The sequence below is a fragment of the Mus pahari genome, chromosome 14 (assembly GCF_900095145.1).
Source record: "Mus pahari chromosome 14, PAHARI_EIJ_v1.1, whole genome shotgun sequence".
Taxonomy (NCBI): domain Eukaryota; kingdom Metazoa; phylum Chordata; class Mammalia; order Rodentia; family Muridae; genus Mus; species Mus pahari.
In genome coordinates this window covers 39,986,058-40,011,098 of record NC_034603.1, presented here as the reverse complement: position 1 = coordinate 40,011,098, position 25,041 = coordinate 39,986,058, and the positions used below count along the sequence as shown (strand labels likewise).

The window sequence follows — 25,041 nt, the reverse complement described above, 5'->3', positions numbered from 1 at the left end:
TGGTTGTGAGCCACCATGTGGTTGCTGGGATTTGAACTCCGGACCTTTGGAAGAGCAGTCGGGTGCTCTTACCCACTGAGCCATCTCACCAGCCCCGAGGGGGGCTCTTTTAAGTTGTAAAGTCATGCAATTATTTCTCTTGACTTGATAATCCTAGAACATATTACTTAACCTAAGAAAATAATGTAAAAACAGAAAAACAAAACAAAATCTTAAATACACACCTGTACATACTTATTAGTGGAAAAACTAGAATAATCTTATTTGTTCAATACAATTGTAGCTCAGCCTGAAAGGCTGGTTTTTGAAGATTAGAAAATGCAACAGTGAAAGTAGTCTTAAAGTCTATGAGGAATATAGAAGGATGTTTATGCTTAAGCGTAGAGCATCATAAGGCTGTCTGTTATGATGAACTCTGGGAAGAACTTAAGTCTATGTAAGCCTGGGTAAGTGAACAAAATGCTTTATGGACACAGGGTAAAGGAGTGTGTAATGACCAGATGGAAATCTCAGTAAGACCTGGGATGGCATCCACTGGCTTCGCTCTGCTGTGTAGTGTATGCCTGTGGGGCTTTTGTTAAGAATGCTCTAACCCAGGGTCTCTGTGTCCTGTTCAACTTTGATGTTCTGAACCAGGGCAGATCTGTAATTGAGAGTTGAAGAACTTGCTGGTTGGTTAGATGATTTAGTTAGAGAACCTTATATGTCATGTATACAGGTGGTTCTCTGGGCACATCAGGAAAATATCTCTTTATACAAATAATCTTCTAGGTAAAATATTGGTCACTGGAGTGAGTGAGTGAGTGAGAATGTGGTGTGTGTGTGTGTGTGTGTGTGTGTGTGTGTATGTATGTGTGTGTATGCTATGCAATATGTTATTTTTCTAATGTGAGCTTACTTTTGTTTATTTCTTAAAGAACCAGCTGCAGTTTAATAAGAATGTTCCTACAAATCCCAGCAACTTGGCAGTCCGGTACTCTTGTCCACATGGAATTAAAATTGAAAAACTGAAACACTCATACAATGAATTGTATCATGGTAAAGACTTAGATTTTAAAGCTGGAAATGAATTAAGCAGTTCTGTCTCATTTTCTGTCATATCAGAAGAGAGGCTTAGCTATGCTGTCCACCTAGCCAAGAGAGATGTAAAACGAAGACAATTTGAAGAACACGTGAAAGATCATCTCAGAAGTCAGCCCCATAGCTCTCACAAATGTATGCACACCAAAGTGGAAAGGAAAGACTCAAAGAATCAGGAGGTCTGTCATTGCAGCCACCAGCCGTCCAAAGTAAGCCTTTCCAGCTCAGGTGCTAAAGTGTATGTGTACACATCTCATCCAGGACGATCTGATCGTACTGTGCCAAATTCACCACCTACCCATGATCCAGGACTTCAGCCGCAACCCAGAATGGAGGAGAACAAAAACCTGTGGGAACAGAAAGGTCTGCTGGAAGTTCAGAGACTCCAAAAGGAATTGAGCAGTTGTATTCGTAAGATTGAAGCACTAACTAAAAAAGGTGAGAAAAACTCACCTCTTCATTAGATGAGATGCCATGACCTGGGATAATTTAAATGCATTCATTCGTTTGGGCCCCCTTCCCCAGTGTACTCACAAGCTGAGTTCCACTGCCTCCTGTGAGCTAGTTGGTTCAGTAGAGCTTAGCAACCACTCCAAGAGAGTTGTTGGACTTGGAGTCTGACATAGGTCTCCTTTCTTTGATGAGTTTGCTCTGCCCACCTCCTGTGTATGGATTGCCTGACCTCTAGCACCTACATACAAAGCATCCTATCATATTTGCTTCTTGAAAAATTATTTTAATTTGCTTTAAAATACTGTAGTATGGACTGGCGAGATGGCTCAGTGGGTAAGGACACTGACTGCTCTTCCAAAGGTCCTGAGTTCAGATCCCAGCAACCAAATGGTGGCTTACAACCACCCGTAATGAGATCTGATGCCCTCTTCTGGTGTGTCTGACAGCTACAGTGTACTTATGTATAATAATAAATAAGTCTTAAAAACATACTATAGTACATGTATATTGTAGATAAACCCACATCATATATGACCACAGGGTAGAAGGGAAGAAGTATAATCATCATATACCATTTTCACAGTAGTTAGTAATGGCAGGGTCTTAGCATTTCCTTGAGAAGTAATAGATTCAGGAATGGAGAGTAGGGTTACTATAGCCAACAAGTAGACCACCAAGCCCAGCTCTTAGCCAGTGGGGCATGAAAAGTTGTGTAGCAAGAGGTGCTCTTGGACTAGGATAGTACGTAGTCTAAAATTGTATTTTGCATTTAAGGTTTAAAATATATATGCTTGTTAGAGGAAAAGCGTAAATGTGCTCCTGTTGGTTGACACAAGATAAAACTTCCACTGAGGATATGGCTAGGTAGGAGAAAAAAAAAGATGTACTAAGGATAGGTACAGGTTCATCCCCCAGCTCTGGGGACTAGCTACAGAGAGACTGCCACCAGTTGCAGACAGCAACATCTAAACCAAAATGCAGTTTCCTGAGGAAAGCAGCTTCCTCACACAGCCAGAAAATGTCTCCTCCAGTCTTCCTAATGAGCATGTCCTATAAAGCTTGAGCATCATGGGTGATTCAGAACATCTCCATAGAATACCCTAGAAGTATTGGGGTTTGTGTCTCATTATCCCTTACTGTTGGTGTGTAGCATAACCCCACCAGATGCTTTAGGTAGAAGCCAAGCTCCAGGGAACAGAGCTTTCAGGTCTCATGCTCTGGTGATCTGGCCTAAGACCAGGCCCTTTAGAACTGAGTTTTAGAAGATCTGTGGAGGCAAGGCTGGCCTGGGTTACTTTGTTTATTTAAGTATTTCAGTGGTCACCAGGAGTTGGTGACTATACTAGAAATGCCTGACAAGGACAAATGATTAGGAAGACCTGCGAATGCACAGTCTCAGATTCTGATTCAGAAACTTAGGCTTCCCAAGCCCGCTGGCTGCTTTAGACTCACTGTCAAGGTGAGGAGTTAAATACTCCTGCCAGAACCCGGTCCTGTTTCTGTTCTTACAGGTATGTAAGCTTGGATTTTCTCTCCACTATGTAACTCAAATAGAGGTGGCAATGACTTGCCCTAGAGACTCCCATGTGACTTTTACCTGTATGTGCAACTTCTGGCTTCAAAGTTTTGCCTTTCTTAGCAGCCTAGTTGCCTTATTATTCTTGTTTGACTCATTTCCTGACTGGTGCTGGGTCCTAAGCCCATGCATGCTTGGTGAGCTGCTCTTCATCCCCTCTCTCATGTGTAACAGTCAGTGAGGAAATCAAACTCAGAATACATTTACACATGCAGAGTATTGCTTTTATCAAGCTTGTCTGTTAAGCGTTTTATAAAAGAATGTGTGTAAGTATACTTGGAAACAATAGTCTAGAAGAGATGGATAGATTGGCTCTCCCCTGGGCAGGGTTCCAGAAATGGACTGCAGTGATCTTTACAGAAATATGGAGAGCCAGTGTACACGAGTGTGTTTCCTGACATGTAGCTTGACACTTAGGCATCCAAATGACTTTAGCACTCCCATCTTAAAATGCTAGAGAAAGAATTTCTCATTTGGATTCAGGATAAATGATTCAATAAAAATAATCTCACTTAACATGAAAATAGTCCAGTAAAGATTTGTTTTTTTGAAAAACAGGGAAAGCATTGTACATTTTGGCTCAGTATAAAAGAGTTTTGAGATAGTGAACTTGCTGTCTATTGGAATTTGTTTTTGTGAATTCTGGTGCACAGGAGAGCTTGCCAGCATCTTTGTGTTCCTTCTTTCCCTGAGTCTGCACAGATCACTCACTCAGTCTCAGCCTTGGCTGTTAGAAGTTAAGTCTGCTAAGGCAGCCTCTTTGCTTCCTTAGTAAGACTTGTCAGCTATTACTCCATTAAGTACTTAGAGTGTCTGTGTGTGGTTTTTAACCTAATGTGGGGAAATACTTTCAGACAGACTAGAAGAGGCTTTGGATCCAGATGAAGAGCACCGAATCCGAGTCAGGAGACAGGAGCAAGCCGTCCGCTGTGCCCGCATGCTCTATGTTCTTCAGCAGCAGGTATGGAAAAGCCAGGGGAGTTGGAGCAAGTGGCCTACATGTGAATTTCTTAGAGACTTGCAGTTTTCCCTTAGTCACAGAAAGATGAGCAAAAGGGCCCTACATAAGCGCTAATGAATTTTCAGGGTCAATTTCCTAAACCTATGGACTAGTCATTCACATTCTTTTGACAGAAAGATGTGTGTGTGTGTGTGTGTGTGTGTGTGTGTGTGTGTGTGTGTGATAAGCATGTTGTTTTTAACTTTGGGGGCATAGAGGATTGAGTCTACTAAAAGACATTTTTCCTTCTAAAAAAGTGCTTGTACATCTCAGCCTGAGTCTTAGAGTGACTTTTCTATCTGTTGTAGTTTCATTACATGGGTTACTCTTTATTTTATGATAGAGATTGAAGACTATATTGTCTTTCAAGAAACAATTAGTGATTAATAAACATGCATTTGCGTTGGATTTTTGTGCATGTATATATAATGGATTTTTTTTAAAGTTTGTTTTAACTTTAACTTTTATTTGTTAATAAACCTTTAAACCCATTTTGGTCATTTGAAGTTACATGTTGGTTTTCATTGCTTGAACCAAAAGATATATTTTGTTTGTTTGTTTAAAAGCAAATGTCATAGTTAGATTTTCTTATGTATTTTTTTTTTTTGAATCCTATATTGGGTCTTATTTTACACCATTGCCACAAAAACTTTTCTCAGCAAGTGCTATACCATAAGCTATATGTATTTTTAGCTGAGATTGTTCTGAAACATAGATCTACCATGTCAGATTCTGTGTGTGTGTGTGTGTGTGTGTGTGTGTGTGTGTGGTGTGTGAAAGGGTCTGACCATGTAGCCCTGGCTGGCCCAGAATTCAGATAACCACTGTCTATGCCTTCCTGGTGCTGTACTAGTACACCTTGTAGAAAGCAAAAGTCTCTAGTGTGGCTCATAAGACTGAGCAAGCTAATCCTTCTGTTGGTCATTCATGGTCAGTTCTTACACTGGGGACCTAGGGATAGTTCTGTTAACCATTTTGAAACAGAAATCAGTCGGTGTTAGTGGGGTATAGGAAATGAATGAGAAGCCTTTTCTTATTTTTAAGTGACTTGAGTTAGTAAGGATTATGTTTGGATAAACCAGGGTCTGTTTTTCTATAAGAAAGATCAATGGGCAGACATAAAAGCTTTGTTTCCCCCTTTTCATAAAACAGGTAAAAGAAATCCAGGAAGAATTGGATAAATTGAGTCCACAAAAAATTAAACATACTAAGAAGGTACGTTATGATTCCAATGAATGGTTATTAATAGAGTACATTTACAGTGTTTAGTCAGTGTTTCTGTATACCTGTTAGGGAGGATCTGTGGTTACTCCTGGTATAGACAGGTCACTATGTCTCTGTTTAGTTTCTATTTCCATGATCTGTCCATTGCTGAGAGTGGGATGTTGAAGTCTCCCACTGTTATTGTGTGGGGTGTAATATGTGCTTTGAGCTTTAGTAAAGTTTCTTTTATGAATGTGGCTGCCCTTGCATTTGGAGCATAGATGTTCAGAATTGAGAGTTCATCTTGGTAGATTTTTTCCTTTGACCAATATAAAGTGTCCTTCCTTATTTATTTATTTGATAACTTTTGGTCGAAAGTTGATTTTATTCGATATTAGAATGTCTACTCCAGCTTGTTTCTTGGGATCATTTGCTTGGAAAATTGTTTTCCAACCTTTTATTCGGAGATAGTGTCTGTCCCTGAGGTGCATTTCCTGTATGTAGCAAAATGTTGGGTTCTGTTTACATATCCAGTCTGTTAGTCTATGTCTTTCTGGGGAAATTGAATCCATTGATGTTAAGAGATATTAAGGAAAAGTGTTACTTCCTGTTATTTTTGTTGTTAGAGGTAGAATCATATTTGTTTGGCTATCTTCTTTTGAGTTTGTTGAAAGATTACGTTCTGACTTTTTCTAGGGACTAGTTTCCCTCCTTGTGTTTGTGTTTTCCATCTATTATCCTTTGTAGGGCTAGATTTGTGGAAAGATACTGTGTAAATTTGGTTTTGTCATGGAATATCTTGTTTTCTCCATCTATGGTGATTGAGAGTTTTGCTGGGTATAGTAGCCTGGGCTGGCATTTGTGTTCTCTTAGGGTCTGTATGACATCTGCCCAGGATCTTCTAGCCTTCACAGTCTCTGGTGAGAAGTCTGGTGTAATTCTGATAAGTCTGCCTTTATATGTTAGTTAACCTTTTCCCCTTACTGCTTTTAATATTCTTTCTTTGTTTAGTGCATTTGGTGTGTTGAGTATCATGTGACAGGAGGAATGTCTTTTCTGGTTCAGTCTATTTGGAGTTCTGTAGGCTTGTATGTTCATGGGCAACTCTTTCTTTAGGTTAGGGAAGTTTTCTTCTCATTTTGTTGAAGATTTTTACTGGCCCTTTAAATTGGGACTCTTTGCTCTCTTCTATACCTATTATCCTTAGGTTTGGTCTTAGGTGTCCTGGATTTCCTGGATGTTTCGAGTTAGGAGCTTTTTGCTTTTTGCATTTTCTTTGACTGTTGTGTCAATGTTTTCTATGGTATCTTCCACACCTGAGATTCTCTCTTCTATCTCCTGTATTCTGTTGGTGATGCTTGCATCTGTGACTCCTGATCTCTTTCCTAGGTTTTCTGACTCCAGGGTTGTCTCCTTTGGTGATTTCTTTATTGTTTCTCTTTCCATTTTTAGATCTTGGATGGTTTTGTTCATTTCCTTCACCTCTTTGATTTTTGTTTTCCTGTTATTCTTTAAGGGATTTTTGTGTTTCCTCTTTAAGGGCTNCTAGCTGTTTACTTGTGTTCTCTTGTATTTCTTTAAGGGAGTTATTTATAACCTTCTTAAAGTCCCCTATCACCATCATGAGAAGTGATTTCAGAACCGAATCTTGCTTTTCTGGTGTGATGGTGTATCCAAGACTTGCTATGGTGGGAGAATTGGATTCTGATGATGCCAAGTAACCTTGGTTTCTGTTGCTTATGTTCTTATGCTTGCCTCCTGCTATTTGATCATCTCTAGTGCTACCTGCCCTGGCTATATCTGACTGGGGCCTGTCCTTCTGTGATCCTAGTTGTGTCAGAACTCCTCAGAGTTCAGCTGTCTCTATGATCCTGTGATTCTGAGATCCTATGATCCTGAGATCCTGGGTGTGTCAGAGCTCCTGGGAGTCAAGGTGCCTCTGGGACCCTGAGATCCTGGTGTGACCAAGCTCCTGGGACTTGGGATCCTATGGTCCTATGGTCCTGGGTGTGTTAAAGCACCTGGGAGTGGATCTTCCTCTGGGTGTTGTGGGACTGGCTGCAGAGTTTGCACAGGGCACCGGCCCAGACCATTAGGAGCCTGTACCACTGGTCTTGCAGAGTTCCTGGGTGCTTGGATCTCACTGGTCCCAGTTACTTCCAGTGTTTGACTCCAGATAGTCTTAATGCTTGCTGTGGTTCAGGAAGTCAGATCCTGAAGTAACCCCGTGCTTCTTGTTTGTTGCCAGTCATGGGCAGTGTCTAGGCTGGCAGCCGCTCATCGAGCAGCCATCCGGGCCTTGCAAGTGTTTGTCACTCAGTTTACCGACCGAGGGGAGCACCCAGTTCCTGCTCGGTGTAGGGAGCTGGGCAGCCTTATTCGTCAGCTGTCTCTGTGTTCCGCCAAGCTGGATGCTGATCCTTCTGTGCCAGACGTGGTCATAGACATCTTGCAGCAAATCGAGGTAGGAAATGGACTCCAGTTTTTGTTAAAAGGATGTTGTTTCCAAGCAGGGAAATAACTCTGACTTCTCTCTAGTTCCAGTCAGTGAGACTGTAGGGCAAAACTACTGCCTTGCCTGCTAACTTGGTGCTTTGCAAAGAACGTAAGTTTGTATTTTTCTTGTCTTTACATTCTGATTTTATTACATAAAAAAGGAAAGGAAAGGAAAATGGCTTTCTCAGATTAGTGCTTAATTACCAGTATTTGATCTAGAGAGGTTCTAGAAAAGAAACACTTAGGATATATGCAAGCAAGAATCTCAGATCTTGGGATGACTGGAAACATCTGGCATTCCACAAGTGGCTGTTCTAATGGGAGTGGACAAAGATCTTATTTGTCATTGGTTACAGAGACTGCATTAGCAATGAACTCTGGCTTTATAGCTTCATAGGTTTGCAAAGTATTACAATACAATGTAGCCTTTTATCCTTGCTGCAGTAACCTGACTTACAAATACATTGGTTAGTATTAATTTAATTTATATTATTGCTATTTTTAAAGCAAAGGTTAAAGAGATCTCTTGAGAGCTGAAACTAATTAGCCATCCATGCCAGTATTATTTCTTTCATACACTTTCATCAATAAGTAGGAAAATATAATCCTGTATTAATAAGCTGTTGGCCCTGGAGGAAGAGTCCATGGTAGAGAGAATTCCAGAAAGAAAGACATATCTAATTACTAATAACTAGCTCTAGTCCTTAAAACCTGCTCTGCTTTGTAGTCCTGTTGTCTAGCAAATGTCTCTTAGTAGCTTCGGTTACATCCGTGTAGACAGAGCTCACTGTCAGGAATGTGAGCATCAAGTGCAGATCTCAGAACTTTGACAGCAGATCATACATACCATGTCATTCATGCTCTTTCAACTTACCTGCAAGAAACATTTACTGGATAAAATAATTTCAACTAGAGGACCTATCTTCTGAATCCTAGAAAGAATCTCAAGAGATTGCCCCATATTCTGAGCAAGAGTACCTTTAACAATGCATTGTAAGCATAATGTAGATAGTCCCTAGTTTTGAAAGTATTCGGTAATGTAGGAAATTAAACACTTGTTGATTGCTTTCCTGACCTGCTGGCTTGCTTCCATATGATCCTTTGAACTCAGCCTCCCTGACTGTGCTCAGCTGTCTTTAGTTCGTACTGACCGGTACTGCCTAGTAATGAGTGTGGGTGTGCTAGGGGATGGGACATACACCTCCTACCATTATGGCCATGGGCAGATTGCCAGCGGACCCACAGAGTTCCATTAGCTTATGAAAATGTATGTATTTACCCACACAAAACACTACTTGAGTTCATGAAGTTTTGTTGAAATGAAAATTAACATGTAGCATATACAGTTATGATCTGAAGACTGCTTGTTTCCAAAGTAGTGATTCTGAATTTTAATGTTAGGGTGCCTCTTTAAAATGGTCATGTTGACTTTAACAAACTAAACTAGTAAAAGAACTTGTGGAAATTACTTTTATTAATCCCTGTTGTAAATAATATCAATTTTAGAATAATGGGAACATCTTGTTAACCATTAGAGACAGCCATTTAATGACTTGTCTCTGGACGGTGATATTTTTCAGTGTTGTGACTAAAATCATACTCTAGTGGTATAAACTAAGAGAATAATGACTGTTTTGTGACAGGCTTTGGAGTCTCTCCTGGAAAAGAAATTGTCACCTAAAAAGGCAAAGAAATGTTTCACAGAAATTCGGAGCAGATTTCCTGTTGGTAGCCAAAAGATCTTAGAGAGATGGCCAACTGTACTGCCCAAGAGTGAGAGGAGCCCCTTGGTCTCAAAGGAGACATTCCCACAGGAAGCCAGTCGACCTTCTGTGGCGAAGAGACTTCTTGCAGGTAGATGTCTCAAAATGTTACAGTGTGATATTTTGCTCTGTGAAATCCAAACAGTTATTGGTAAGCTGACTGTATTGTACTGGTGTGTGGATACACACATGTGCACTTGACATCTGTGCATTTCTGTATCCTCATCCTGGGAAGTGGGATTGTCATGTAGTGTGGTATGCACATTTGAGTAGATTGCCAATTTACCCCTTAAAAGTCTGTGTATGCATCTGTTTTGCTGAGTGTCATTTTATATAATAAGAGCTGAATGTGTCCAGCCTCTCAGTGGGAAATGGCATCTCACTGTTGCCTCTTGAGGCTCTGTCCTCCTGAGACTGTTCACGGCCTCCTTACCTGTGCTTATTGCTGCGCAGATCTCTGTTGTATTCTTCATCCCTCTCCTACTTAGTCACTTATCTTTGAAATTTGTTTATGGGGTTTCTTTCCTCTATAGAAACTTAATTGTGTAGGCAAATCCATCAGTTTTACTTATATTTTAATACTTGATAAGACAATTCATTTTTCTTTGTTATTTTTTTAAAGATTTGCTTGCCATTGCTCATTCTGAGAAATGTAGAATGCGTGTATTAGGTGTGGGCATGCTGCTGGAGTCTGTGTTAACTCATGGGAAGTGGTGGCTCTGTTGTCAGCAGCCTGTGCCAGCTCATGGGGAAGAGATGGCCATGGCCATACAGATGAGTGCCCATTCCAGCTTCTTTTCTATACCTCAGTCCAGTGTTAGGGCTTTCTACATAGGGCTCTATAAGTTCCTTGCTGCATATATTTCTAGTTTTCTGTCTTACAGATTTTATTGCTGTTGCAAATGAAATTTTTATTAATTATGAAACTGGTTATTGCTACTTAAATGGAAGTTGTTGGGTTTGTGCATTAGCCCCACATCTGGCAGTGCCTTGAAGTTTTTCTTATGACACTGTGTTCAGCTGTGGTTTCTGAAACCAGGGAGCTTTTCTTCCTTAGAGCTAGAGATCCAGACTTTGCACATCCAGGCAAACATAGCCTTGAGCTGCTCCCCCAAGCCCTGAGGTAGAGCCATCCTGCCTACGAGGCTTAGTAGCCCAGGCCAGCCTATAAAATGGAGGCTGACCTTGAACTTTGCAAACCTCATGTGTTAGGCTTCTGGGTACTGGGATTACAGGTATGAACCGCAATATTCTGCTAAAGGATGTGTCTGGTAACCGATTGCAACATTAATGAACAGTGATGTGTGTTGTAAACTGATGTTTTAGGTTTGATGTAATCAAGGGGTTTGTTGCTTGATCTTTTTGATATTTTCTAGTAGATGAGATAATCTATAAACATTTATGGGTAAAACCAGTAAACTAATTTTCCTTTCTAAAAAAAAGTTCTATTTTATTTATAACTAGTGTTGGAGAGGCGGGAGAGGGTGGGGGTGATAGGGATATGTGTGGAGTAAGAGGACTGCCTAGCGGAGTCAGTTCTCCTCGTCCACCATGGGTCGGTTCCAAGGACTGAACTCAGGCTGTCAATGCATGGGAAGTTTCTCTTCTCCTCTCAGCCATCTGCTGGCCCTAAGCTTCATTTTCTTTCTTTTTCTTTCTTTTTTTTTTTTTTTTTTTTTTGGTTTTTCGAGACAGGGTTTCTCTGTGTAATCCTGGCTGTCCTGGAACTCACTTTGTAGACCAGGCTGGCCTCANCCTGGAACTCACTTTGTAGACCAGGCTGGCCTCAAACTCAGAAATCCACCTGCCTCTGCCTCCCGAGTGCTGGGATTAAAGGCGTGCGCCACCATGCCCTGCTCAAGCTTCATTTTCTTAATGGGGTAGAAGATACAGATAGAGAAGTGTACAGAGTGTCACCCCACTGCTGAGCTAGTGCCCGGAAGGAGGGTGCCGTGCACATTATGCACTGACTGCCTGCAGTAGTAGCGCGGCTGCACCTCGGAAATAATGCCTGTGGTCCTCTCTCTCCCGCCTGGCCTCCTGTATGTACTGGATTCCTAAAAATGTTTTAGTTTTGGTTTTAATTATATGTATGCAGTGCCCCTGGGACTGGAGTTACAGGCAGTTGTGAGTGGCCTGGCCTGGGTGCTGAGGTAGGCACATGTTCTTCTGAGCTATCTTCAGGACAGAAGTTAATCCCCCTCCCCCACCAGATAGAGTCTCACTGTGTAGAGCAGGATGGTCTTGAACTGACAGGGATATGCCTGCCTCTGCTTCCTGGGTGCTAGGATAAAAGGCATGCGTCACTATTCTCGCTACTGCTGGTTTTTTGAACCCTGTTGTAGAGGCTATATTTAACCTTATATTTGCCGAGAGAATGTGTTCAATTTTCTTTGACCTTATTTTGTGTTTTTCAGTTGCCAGTGTTTGGGGGCTTTCACTTCATTGCAATTTACTATGTCAACATTTTTTATGTCATTTCTCTTTTCTTGTGATCAGAAATTTACATGAGTGTCTCCTATCTATTAGAGCATTTGTCTATCCCTTGCTCTTCTGTAGACCTTGTACAGCATAGTGTTTCACCTGTAGCCTCCATGGAGCCCTGAGTGATGACAGGAGGGGCAGCTCATTGAGGGTGTGGGGAGGTTCTTCAGCTCAGTTCTCACTGGTGGAGTAGGGTCCAGTCCACAGACGGAAGGCTCAGTTCCAGAAGACAGCCCCACTTGAGATACCAGTTGCAGGTCTTAGGTAGTCGCTTGCCATTCGAAATCTAGGCTTGGTGGGATTGCTCACCCAACTCACATATACCCAGGACAAAGGCTACCTATCACACAGGACACAGGCGGATAACCAGATAGGAGGTACTTAAGGCCAGGAGTGTGGGAAAGGGCACACTACTTCCAAGCACTTCCATGTATACAGCAACCCCAAAGCTCTCTGAAGCCCACAGTGTAAGCAGCTATGGGGCTCTCAACACAGGGGCAGGGTTGATTATAACACAAGCCCTGCCTATGCTCTACCCTTCCTTGAGTGTGGGGGATGTGCAGAATGCAGGAGACTTGGCTCCCACTCATTCTCCTTGTGACCTTGAACAAATGCTTCATTTGTTTTCCTCCCCTGAAGAATTTAGTGATCCTGTCCTGCCTGCTCTGGCAGGCACATGGATGTGAATTCTGTACCAAACATGTACTATGAAGTGAAACTAGGATATGGGTAGCCAGTTCTCAGGTGCTATGCACTTGCTTCTGGGAGCAGTGTGGGGATCTTTGTTATTATAATATATATATAATATATAATATTAATATATTATATTATATATTATTATATTATATATAATATATATAATATATAATAGCTTTGTTATTCTTGTTCTTAAGATTGTTCAGGTCACATTTTTCTCTTTCTATTTTAGATAGCACTCTTCCTGTTCCTAATTCTTCAGTCTTACTTCCTGCTCCCTACCCAATACCTCAGATATTATGGGGAGCCCAAAGGGAGGGAAAATGTCTCTGCATCATTTGGGATTTATGATTGAGCCTAATTGGGTCGGCTTCCTTGTGATTTGAGTAATTGTTGGCTAGTGCATTTCTTAGAGACTTCTGACTACTGATTGCATTAGTATACTGAGTGAGGAAGGCTGGTGGCTGCCACGCTGCTGGCAGCAATGTCCTCAGACTCAGCTTCCTGTGGATTTGCACGGCATTTGCTGTCTGATTGATGCATTCACATCTGAAAAGGTGTCAGGACCTAACAGCCAGCGTTGCTTCAATAGATGTAATCTTGGGAGTTACTAAGCTATAGATTGAGTAACAGGAGTTAGTCCTGGCATTCTTCTGTTCTGCTTTGTAATACTTGCTGTGAAACTGACTGAGCTTTGAGACCATCAAAGGAGAACAGTGGTATGGGGAAATCTGGGTCCTGACTTACTATTGCTAAAGGAGAATCTCAATAAAGCTTTCCTTTGGTTCAAACACACACACACACACACACACACACACACACACACACACACACACTTTACATCCCAACTACAGTGTTCCCTCCTTCCCTCCTTTCTCTCCTCCCAGTCCCTACCCTCTACCCACCCAAATTCACTCCTCCTCTGTTTCCCTTCAGAAAAGGCAGGCCTCCCATGAGTATCAACTAAACATTGCATATCAAGTTGCTGTAAGACTAGCCACCTTCCCTTGTATTAAGGCTGGTGAGGCACCCCAGTATGAGGAAAAGGGTCCCAAAGGCAGGCAAAAAAGAATCAGAGCAGCCCCCTACTCACACTGTGAGTCCCCAAAGAAGACCAAGCTACACAATTGTGACATATGCACAGAGCCTAGGTCAGTCCCATGCAGGCTCTCTGGTTGTTGGTTCGGTTTCTGTGAGCTCCTATGAGCCCAGATAGTTGATTCTGTGAGTTTTCTTATGGTGTCCTTGACCCCTCTGGTTCCTGTAATCCTTCCTCCCCCTCTTCTGAGGGATTCTCTAAGCTCCGCTTAGCGTGAGTCCCTGCATCTGTTTCCATCAGTTGCTGGGTGAAGCCTCTCTGATGACAGTTGGACTAGGTACCAATCTATGAATATAGCTGAATGTCATTAGGAATCTGTTCAGTGATTTTTTTTTCCCAGTCATGGTTGGTTCAATTCAAATAAAAAGGATAAAAATAATAAATACCCTATATCTACTATGTAGTTTAAAACATTTTACTCTGGATTTTTTTTTTTAAGTGTGACAGGTGCTATTAAAGTCTCTTGTACACCTCCCCCCATTCCATGTTCTCCCTCCCCTTTCTAGAGGTTTCCATTATAAGCCTCTTCTCTTTTATGTCTGAGCTGCTTATGCGAATGTCTGTAACATACTGCTTCACACATGCGCCATTAGTATATGTCAACCTGTAATACCATTATTTTTTAAATTAGTAAGACTTATTCACATTAATAGGTGAAGTCTAATTTTTCCAGTGCTAGAGTTCAAACCCAGGGCCTTATAGTAGAAAAGCTGAACACCTCTGATCTACATTCCCAGATCAGAGGATTCTAACTATTTAACTCTTAAATGGGTCTCCTTTGTATGGATAAACCATAAATAATTTTCATCTCTTCATACACATTAACAAACCCTTGGGTTCCCAGTTTTCTGCCATCAGTCTTTGTGTGTGGTACAAGGTCTCGCTATGTTGACCAGGATGGCCAGAACTTCTGGGACTGAGCGATCTTCTCTTACACCTCTTGAGTAGCTGAGAATACACAAAAATGTCACCGTGCCATTATGCATGGCTGGTTCTGCTTCTATAAACAGTGACAGGGTGACGTCAAAGCTGATGCCTCCTCTCTGTGTTTACATATGCAAGCTCCCTGGGCCGAGCGAGCATGCCTGTAACTCAGCAGCTATACTGAGAATCTTCAGCCTTGGAGGGCATTGATGGAGCCACTCTTCTGGGGAGTTAAGCCCTTCACTTCCACACTGCTGGCTTCTGAGTCTCCGCCTTCCTCATTTACAGTTGTGTCGTGCTTCACACTTCCCCATCCTAATGGGAGAATCCTAGCTTACGGCTTGATTTCGTGATTATTAAATGAAGTTCATCATCATTTTTTTTTTTTTTGAGTCAGGGTTTCCATGTAGCCTTGGCTGCCCTACAGCTCACTCTGTAGACCAGGTTGGCTGTAAACTCATAGAGAGAGGTCCACCTGTCTCTGCTTCATGAGTGCTGGTATCGCAGGTGTGTGCCATCACCTGGCTGTTGATCATTTTTCATGCTTTTATTGACCACCTGCCTTTCTGCCTAGTTTGCAGCTTCTATGCTTTGCTCATTCCTCTGTAGAACTGCTTATTTCCTATATAGATTTGTAAAAGTTCTTTATATCACCTGGGTACTGATACCGTGTTAATGACACATATTTCAGGGATTCCCTTCCAGATTTGGCTGATTTGCTATGGTGTTTTTTTTTATTTTTATTTTTTATCAAGAGCTGTAGTTCAGTATAAATAAACTCTAGTAAGTTGGTATCATATTTGAACTTAAGACAGTTTTTTCTGCCTTGATGACATGATAGTATTCTCCTATTGTTCTTAAAGTTCTGAAGGACTTCATGCTGTTTGTGACTCCACTTTGGTTTCCATGTGTGGACAGTAGTAGTCCTCAGTCCACATCTGCTGATCTGTGGCTCCCATCCTCTGCCATTGGTCCCTGAATCACTCCACACTGCCTTACTAAGATTCCTGTCTCTGGGCAAGAAAGACTCCTGCCTCCATTTTATTTCCCATTTTTTGTTGCTTTTCAAATTTGTTGGATTAAGTTTTAGAATTTTACTCTTCATATGGATCTTTAAATTTTGAGTTACTATGTTATGCGTGAATGTTTTGCCTGCATGGGCATATGTGTACCACATGCATGCATGGTGCCCTCAGAGGGGTCAGAAGAGGGCATTAGATTACCTGGAACTGTAGTTATAGATTGCTAGGAATCATCTTGTGGGTGCTGGGAACCTAACCAGGGTCTTATGAAAAGAAAAAAACAAAACAAAACAAAACAAGTGCTCTTAATTTCTGAGTTCCTTCATAAGAATTTTAGGATCGTTTTGTTTAAGTTTTGCTTGTTTGCTTGTTTGTTTTTGGGTTGAGACCAACTATTGAGTCCTTACTGACCTGGGACTCTCTGTTTATAAGACTCACCTCAAACTCAGAGATCTGCCTGCCTCTGCCTCTTGCCTCTTGCCTCTTGCCTCTGCCTCTTGCCTCTTGCCTCTTGCCTCTTGCCTCTTGCCTCTTGCCTCTTGCCTCTTGCCTCTTGCCTCTTGCCTCTTGCCTCTTGCCTCTTGCCNTTGCCTCTTGCCTCTTGCCTCTTGCCTCTTGCCTCTTGCCTCTTGCCTCTTGCCTCTTGCCTCTTGCCTCTTGCCTCTTGCCTCTTGCCTCTTGCTAGTGCTGGAAATAAAGGTGTGTGCTATGATACCCCACTGGATCAATCTATTTACATACACAAATATTTTTAATTTGATATGCATTTGAAATTGTAGATCACTTGGTGGGGAACTGACATGATTACAATGCTCAGTCAATAAAGAAAACTTGATTTCTTTTATGTCCATTCAATGGTTAGGAATATAGTTCCAGCACTGCAAAAATAAAATAAAAGCTTTGTAATGTTTAATGTGAAATTCCGATGTGTTTTTTCATTAGATTTCCTCCTCATTTTCTTGGAGTTTTTGATTTTGTGTATTTGTATGTTTGTTGTTGTTTGTGGTTCTAGGACTGGATCTCAGAGCCTCCCACATGCTGAAACAAGTTTTCAGAGCTGGGCATGGTGGCACACACCTTTAATCCTAGCACTCTAGAGACAGAGGCGAGTGGATCTCTGAGTTCCAGGACACCAGGGGCCACACAGAGAAACTCTGCCTAGAAAAACAAACAAACAAACAAACCAAGATGTTTTCAATCTGAGGATGGAGAGATGGCTCAGTGGTTAAGAGCACTGGCTGCTCTTCCAGAGAATCTGGGTTTGGTTTCCAGTACCCACATGGTAGCTGATAGCTATCTATAACTCCAGTTCCAGAAGATCCAAGGGTACTTGGCATACATGTGGTGGATGAGTGTTTTGCCTGCACATATGTCTGTGCTCTTGTGCATGCAGTGCCCATGGAGTTGAGAAGAAGGCATCTGAAGCCCTGGAAGTGAGATTTAGGATGGATTTGAGCCCCTGTGTAAGTGCTGGGAACCGAACCCAGGTCCTGTGAAAGAGCATAAAGTGCCTTTGACCACTGCTATCTCTGGCTGCAGTATTTCCATTTTAGAAAGACAGCATCTTAGTGAGGGTTACTGTTACTGTGCTGAAACAGCATGATGAAAAGCAACTTGAGAAGGGAAGAGTTTATTTTGTTCACAGTTCCATATAACAGTTCATCATTAAAGCAGCAGGGGAGCGGGGTGGGAAGGATAACTCATGGGACAGGAACCTAGAGGCAGGAGCTGATGCGGAGGCTGTGAAGGAGTGCTGCTTACTGGCTTGCTCATGGCTTGCTCATTTTGACTTGTTTAGCCTGCTATAGAACCCAGGATCACCAGCCCAGGGATGGCCCCACCCACAATGGGCCAGTGCTTCTCCCTTAATCACTAAATAAGAAACTGTCCCACAGCTGGATCTTATGGAGGCACTGTCTTTCAATTGAGGTCCCCTCCATTCAGATGACTCTAGTTAGTGTCAAATTGACATAAATCTAGCCAGCATAGACAGTTTGGCAACCCAGTGGAAATGTGACTGAGATCAGCAGGGCACTAGTGAGGGGAGTTTCTTAAAGTCAAGAAATCTAGAGAGGCCAACCTGGGTAGGAACAAGATTTTACAAAATATTACAGAATTAAAACCACAGACCAAAACTGTGCCTTAATGTCAGTAAATGTGGTCCTGACATTGAGGGGGCTGGTCATGATGCTTGGACATTGGATGCCTGTGGGGGTATTGCTAAGGAGGTGGTAGGTGTGGCAAAAGAGCTCCATGCTTTTCATGGTGCCAGGCTTGAGATTAGATCTTATGTGCTTTGCAGTCATTTCCCCTGTGTGGCTTAAGTAGAATTTCTCCTATGAAATCTTTGTGTAGATGTGTGTCAGCCTGATGGGGAGCTTCAGAGGCTGGAGAGTGAACTGGATGTGTTGGATGCAGATATTCTTCCAGAAGAAGCCCCCTGTATATTGGACAATGGTACAGACTTCAAGGATGAAACATTAACCCCAGCAAAACCACAGGCAGTGAGAAAGAAGACCTTGACAGGGTACATGCCATTTAGGAAGAAAGATACTTTGGAGTCAGCCAGACCACAGCAGGTACGAAGTCTTTCTTTCTTGTGACCCATTTATATTCATCTGATATTGTCCAAGGTCATACAAGCTAGTAAGGGTTGGGACCAGCATTTGTTTTGGGGCAGATGGATATCCTTTCCTGTGTCAGTAAGATCCTAACTAGCTTAATACCATGGTCATAATTAGGATTCTTGTCTTAAAATTCAATATTTGAAAGTGTAAGAGTTGAGCAGATTTAAGATCTGTTCTGAGTGGTTAGTGGGATATGTTGTTTCTGGGACTGACAGTGGCTCCGTGGTTTTAATGGTACTTAGTACCCTTCTAGAAGACCCAAGATTAGGCTCCCAACATCCACATAGTGGCTCACAGGTATCTGTAACTCCAGTTCTAGGGGGTCCAGTGCCCACTTCTGGCCTCCACAGGCACATGTGGTGCACAGACATTCATGAGGTAAAACACATACTGCCATGGCCACTCTAGTAGTGACTCACAAAGGTCTAAAAACCTGGAGGAGTCATGAGGAAAAAAGAGTCTCAAGGAGATTCAGCCTCCTGGAGTCCTGGCATTTCCAATAATCTATATACACGAACCCTATCCGCATGCTAGTATGGTGTATGCTCTCTTTCAATATTATTAATGCCTTTAAAGATTGAATTTTTACCATAGGTAAAGTTCCCATCTGTGTTCCAAAGTCCTAAAAATTCCTTAAAGCCAGGAGCTGGGAATTCAGTATTTACCAAGGCCTAGGAAATAGGGGGGTTGTGGTATTGCATTATTCATGAGAAGGTCTGCTAGTGCGGAACCCCCTGGTGCTAGCTTTCACAAGGCTCAAAGGAGNAGCACAAATTGTGACTANGGTGTGAAATCCTTACCTGTCTTTAGCTGACCCTAGGCAGAACTGCTTTATCTTAACCGTAAACATTACCTGGCTCCTGTAAGTCCCTTTGAAGTCATTCCTCTGTTTTGTGTCAAGTAACTTCAATGTACTTTGCCTACTGTGACATCCTACCCCTTTGTTCTCTGAACTTTATAACATTGGTGTTCACTTTATGAGAATGCATTCAGTTCTACACCCTCTCTTGTGTGGACTGTCTGTCACTCATTTGCCGAATCCTTGCTCACCTGCAACCAAGAGACCCAGTTCCACACAGATCAGGGATCAAAGTGAGGCCCGTCTGTGACAACATACAATTATTTTTAAAAGATTATATTTCTACTAAGGATAAATACTGATCTATTATAGTCACTGAATATTAAAGGGTCACTTTAGGTGAGTGCTTTTTAATATGGCTTGAGGAATTAGCTTTGTAGTTAGAACTTGTGATCTGAAACTATCTTATATTTTAAGCGTCTATCTAAAACTTCCTTATGGGGCTGAAGAGATTGTTCAGTAGTTTATCACGGACTGCTCTTCCAGAGGACTGGGGTTTGATTCCCAGCACTCACGTGGTGGCTCACATCTGTAATTCCAATTTCAGGATATCTGGTGTCCTCTTCTGACCTCCATAGGCACCAGGCATGCAAGTGGTGCCGACAAAGTACCCATACACATGAAATTAATTAATTAAAAAATTAAATATCAACAACAGTAGAACTTCCTTATAGTCCTGCAATGGAAACCTGGGGGGATGAGCACCTCTGGTCTGAATGTACTTACTGCAGTAACTGTCTCTCAGTAGTGCTGTCTGGAGGCTTCTGTAGCACATGGGTATTGCCACATGGCCTTGGAAAAGGAAATTTCGGCATACTAGTGTCTTAGTTTCCTTTCTATTATTGTGGGGAAAATCCACCAAACTGTGGAAGAATATTTTTAGTCATGAAGGGAAGCCAGGGTAGGAGTTCCAGGCAGGAACTGAAGCAAGAGACCATGGAGGAATCGTCTTACTGACTTGCTCACCATGGATTGCCGAGCCCACAGTGCCTTAGAGGGACATTGTTCACGGTGAGCTGGCGTCTTTCCCGTCAGTCATTAATCAAGAAAATGCCCCAGACTTGCCTAGAAGCCAGTCTGCTGTAGTTTCTTCCTTTCTCATTTGAAATTCCTTTTTGTAGAGGACTCTAGTTTGCGTCAAGACCACAAGCACAGATGAGCACAGTCAGTAACTGACAGGTCATGGATTGGGATCACATCCTTATTCCTTCCCAAACAAACTTGTAATGAGGTCATTGGGAAGTCAGGATTGAGCCTATAAGAGAAAATTCTACTTGGATGTTCTTCTCAGCTTCATGCCCAGTGGGTATTTGAAATTTTGTGATTGATTGTGATTAGAAAGGTTAAGTATTTTAGGCAAGAATATTTTGTAATTTACCTATAAATAAGCATGGACTTCTAGAAAGGAAGATTTAATTAAGGAAAAAGATAATAAACATTTTATATACAGATGTGGAAAAGCCAAGGATTCCAGGCCCACCCTTCAGTGTGAGTGATATTCTTCTCTTATTCCCTCTTGTTCCCTCATGCAGTAGCTTTCAGAATGCATGAATGAATAGCAAAGAGGCACCAGGAACTCCAGTGAGGCAGAGGTTGAAGCTACAGTGTCTTTGATACTTGTCTGGCTTTGTAATGCATGTTTACTTCTTACAGGGACTCCACATATCTGAAAGAAATCGGTCAAACCAACCTTACAGCAAAAGCAGGTTGCAGCAGACAACAGTGTCATCTAGATTAAAAATGAACCGACAGCCTGTGAAAGACCATAGGGCTCCTTGGATACCTCCAAACCCCACATCCCCACCAGCCTCTCCTAAATGGTATGCAAAAATTCAAGGACCCTGGGTTTATATGACTATTTTCTTCATGTTAGAGCAGATGAACTAGTAGGTTTCATTCTTCCCCTCAATTGGAAATCCTTATTTGTATGAGTGATGCCTGAGGTTTTTGTCTAGAAGTTTGCTGGCTTCTTTTTGTACCTGTCCGTGGGTGGGTGGAGCACCTTGGTGTCCAGTGGGCCTATGTCAGTGTAGGAAGGATTCTATGCTGTGTTGTCTGCTCTACCAACAGATTGTGCTTACCCAAGGCTTGGCATTGTATCTCTCTTATGTCTTAATATCCAGTGCCTACACATAATGGGCATTCACTTATGCTAAATGAATAAATATTTTTAAATAATTTTAATTCCAAGTCAAGAAAGCTGTGAACTCTGAGCTCATCCATATTTGCCTGACTTTGCCCCACCTGCAGGAGCTAGTCATTGTAGTGCTGACATTACTGTCTTGTTACCCACACTCATAGCATAAGGACAGCGAAGTTGCTGTCTATGCCATAGGGCCAGAGAGAAGGTTCTGTCCTCCAGGGGAGCGAGCAGGGTGCAGTTTGAATCAGGCTAGGAGGTAGGTGGCTAAAGATGAAAGGGAGCTTGTTTGCCAAGACTTGGGAGTGGGGGAAAGCTCTGTAGAAAGCACTAGAGGGTCCAGCAGGGGAAGGGAGGAGACAAATAGCAATTGAGAAAGCACAGGACGAGGGGCTGACTAGCTGGAAGGGCCACCTTGCTGGGGTGAGCAGCCTGGCTCTCAGGCTGTGCATGGTGTGAGTCTGTGGTGGTGTGCATGCTCCCCTCAGCCTGGAGAGGAAGGGGAACAAGCGCTGATCAGAGAGGCTTATGTGACCAAAAGCTGGCTCTTCTGACCTGACTCTGGGTTTTTTTTTCCTTTATTTTTTTTTTGTTTTTGTTTTTTACTTTCATGACTTTGCTTGATTTCTTTGATTTATGCATGTCACTACTGGGATATAAACTGAGTTGGTAATCTAAAACATCAACAGACTGAAGTTTATACTGCAACTACATGCACAATAGCTGCTAGACTACAGTTTCTCAACCTGTGGTTCATGACCCCTTTGGGATCAAATGACCCTTTCCCAGGGATCACATATCCAGTATCTTGCATATCAGATATTTACATTATGATTCATAACAGAAAAAATTACAGTTATGAAGTAGCAATGAAATAACTTTATAATTGGGTCACCACACTACAAGGAACTGTATTAAAGGGTCACAGCATTAGGAAGGTTGAGAACCACTGATCTAGGCAGTATGTATGTATGGTGGGTGGAAATGTGAGGCAGGTAAGGCTTCCTGGGTCAGAGTGCTATGTGAGACCTAACACAGACACTTAGAGGAATGTGACCTGAGATATTATTAGTGACTCCTATTTATATATTTAAAGCAGGTTTTGTTGAAGTACATCCTTTATTCTGTGACAGTTTTGGTTTTTTGTTGTTTTTTTGTTTTTTAATTTTAATTGAAACAGTGACTGCTTCTTGAAGCCAAGGGGTCTTCTCCGCATGAGAGCTGGAGGATCCTCGCGTTCACTTTTCTATGCAGGCACCAGGCTCTGAGCTGTAGGTCAGCATCACACGGTTCTTTTAGGATGATGAGTCACAGTGGGTGGGTGAATGACTACAAAAGGCGTGCTTTTTCATTCCACATAGTGCTGCATGGCTGAAGGTGAAGAACAGCCCCAGAGATGCTGCAAAGGAGCAGTCCCAACAGCAAGAGGATACCCACAAGGAAAGTCAGCTGAGAGGTGATGCTGAGCAAGAAGCAGCCAGGTTTGTATTAGCAATTCTCAAAATTAAAGGGTTCCATTAATACAGACTCTGAAGCAAAGTGCTCTTGTCTTTCCACTGTCTAAAGATGATTATTTAAAATTAGATTGTTGGACTTCCCTATTACACTCTCCAAGTTACTATAGGCCCACCATACTTTTATTCTTCTTATTTCATTCATTCAAAAACTTCTGTGTATGTCATTTGCCAATTTGTATATGGCACAGTTGTATGCTTTATGTACTTTTTAAAAGAGCAAATAAGACCATAATTCCAGTTCTTATTTGCAGCCAGTGGAAAATACATGTAATTAGCTGTGATTGAAGATAGAATGTGGTATACACCCTAAGATCTGGGCAGGTTCAGAACAGGGAGTGTTTTCTTCTTGCTGCAGAGAATGAAGCTTCGCACAGGGAGGTCGACATTAAACCAGGACTTGCACAGGCAGGAATAAATGTGAGGGGTATAATGAGAGTGTTCCAAGGATGGCAGCAGTGAAACAGCTTGCTCTACATTTGTTTGGCTGAAATTACCCTGTCAATTATGGGAAAGCAAAATTGAAAGCGGGTATTAGGGCTGGGGGAGCTCAGGGTATGGTGCAGCTCCGCTGTGTACGTGAAGGCCTAGCTCCATCTACAGCCCTTGGAAAAGAGTGGACCGTTAGGTAACATTCACAGAGCCACAACCATGGGAATCAAAGCTCTTTGACAGGCACATACAATAAAATTGTTTACAGTTAATGTCCTCTTTTGTTTTTATTTGGCTTTATTAACACCTACACTGAGCTGTTTCTTTGACTAAACAAGTAACATGTCCTGAGATCAGTGGTGGTTGCCTTTCTTGCTGGTACCTTCTTGTGTGTATACTAACTTGAAGTACTTTTGAGCATAAATATCCTTTTATAGGAACATGGTGTGGGAATTTTCATGGGTACACAGAGGATACATTACTTTTGAGTCCTTTAATAGAGCCAGGATTGGTGCTGGGTTAGAGGGAGGGGACTTATTTCTGCTGTTTCTGTGGTAATGACACCCTGTGGCGTTGAGGCTTGTTTGCCTTGACTCCTTGTATTGCCTGTTAGGCTTTCTTGGCCAGATGCTGAGTCTTCCAAAAGACTGAAGGAACTAGAAGAATTGGAAGCCAAAAAAATGGAAAGAAAGCAAAAGCAGAGGTGAGTATTTGTTCCTGAGGTAAACAAGAAGTGAGTCGTGGTTGTTGATGTCAGCCATGCTTCTGTGCTTACTGGCTTTCTGCCTCCTTAAGACTTCAAAGCCACCTAGAAAGTCTTCAGGAGAGCCGAGATAGAAGCCAAGGGCATCCTGGCTTAGCTTTGAGAAGAGTTGATGTGACTTCACTGCCCTTTAGGCTCAGTTGGCTTGAATCTGAGACTTCTAGAAGAACCAAAGAGTTGGATGAACTGAAAGCTGAAGAGATGGATAGACTTCAAAAATTAAGGTATATGTCTGTTACCTGGGCAAGATAGGGTATGTGTCCCTATATAGATTTTGTTGATCTATATAGTTGGAACTCTAAGAGTGTGTAATCGAATGAATGAGCGTTTGCATGTTTCCACGTGCACTGTGGCATGGTTTCCTGGTTGTGTATGGAGTGTGAAGAATTGCAAAAGCATGTATGTATGATTCGGGGGTGTTCTGTGTTGGCTTCTTGTTTGCTGCCTTGTATCCCAAGGCACCGCGCTAGGTGGATTCCAGTCTTCCAGAGGGCAGAGATCATGTGGATGTGCATGGTCTGTGAATCATGAGTGTGGATGCTGTTGTCTCACCTTAGCCGAATGCAGATGGGGTTTTCAGATGAGGCTGCTTTTCCCTATTCATCACCTAACAATACTACTACCCGAACATCAGTAGATGCTATGAACAAAGGTAATGAAAAGATGAACTCGGGAATCAGGTACCTTTGGAAAAGGAGGTTTAGCTTCTACAACAGTATCATTAGTTTAGGAGGCGATGCACAGTTGTTCATTTATAATATCCTGATTCATACAATAAAGAAATTTGCTTGCCGGGCGGTGGTAGTGCACGCTTTTAATCCCAGCACTTGGGAGGCAGAGGCAGGCAGATTTCTGAGTTCGAGGCCAGCCTGGTCTACAGAATGAGTTCCAGGACAGTCAGGGCTACACA

The 25,041-nt window shown here is 42.2% G+C and overlaps 1 protein-coding gene across 11 annotated transcripts in view; it reads left to right on the top strand.

Moving 5' to 3' along the window:
- Positions 1-25,041, top strand: part of Kiaa0753 (KIAA0753 ortholog) — a 51,919-nt gene that overhangs the window by 7,619 nt on the left and 19,259 nt on the right. For 8 of the 11 annotated variants that reach the window (XR_003845153.1, XM_029546351.1, XM_021213038.2 and 5 more), the window contains exons 3-12: positions 918-1,518; positions 3,964-4,070; positions 5,262-5,324; positions 7,561-7,776; positions 9,452-9,662; positions 18,152-18,375; positions 20,936-21,102; positions 22,784-22,903; positions 23,982-24,071; positions 24,266-24,355. Coding sequence is in view for 10 of the 11 variants with exons in the window: in XM_029546351.1 (XP_029402211.1) it covers positions 918-1,518; positions 3,964-4,070; positions 5,262-5,324; positions 7,561-7,776; positions 9,452-9,662; positions 18,152-18,375; positions 20,936-21,102; positions 22,784-22,903; positions 23,982-24,071; positions 24,266-24,355 (1,889 nt within the window). In the remaining variant the exon portion in view is untranslated. Of the gene's footprint in view, positions 1-917; positions 1,519-3,963; positions 4,071-5,261; positions 5,325-7,560; positions 7,777-9,451; positions 9,663-18,151; positions 18,376-20,935; positions 21,103-22,783; positions 22,904-23,981; positions 24,072-24,265; positions 24,356-25,041 lie in introns of those variants that run through there. The other 3 variants (XM_029546353.1, XM_029546357.1, XM_029546354.1) reach the window with 3 other exon arrangements.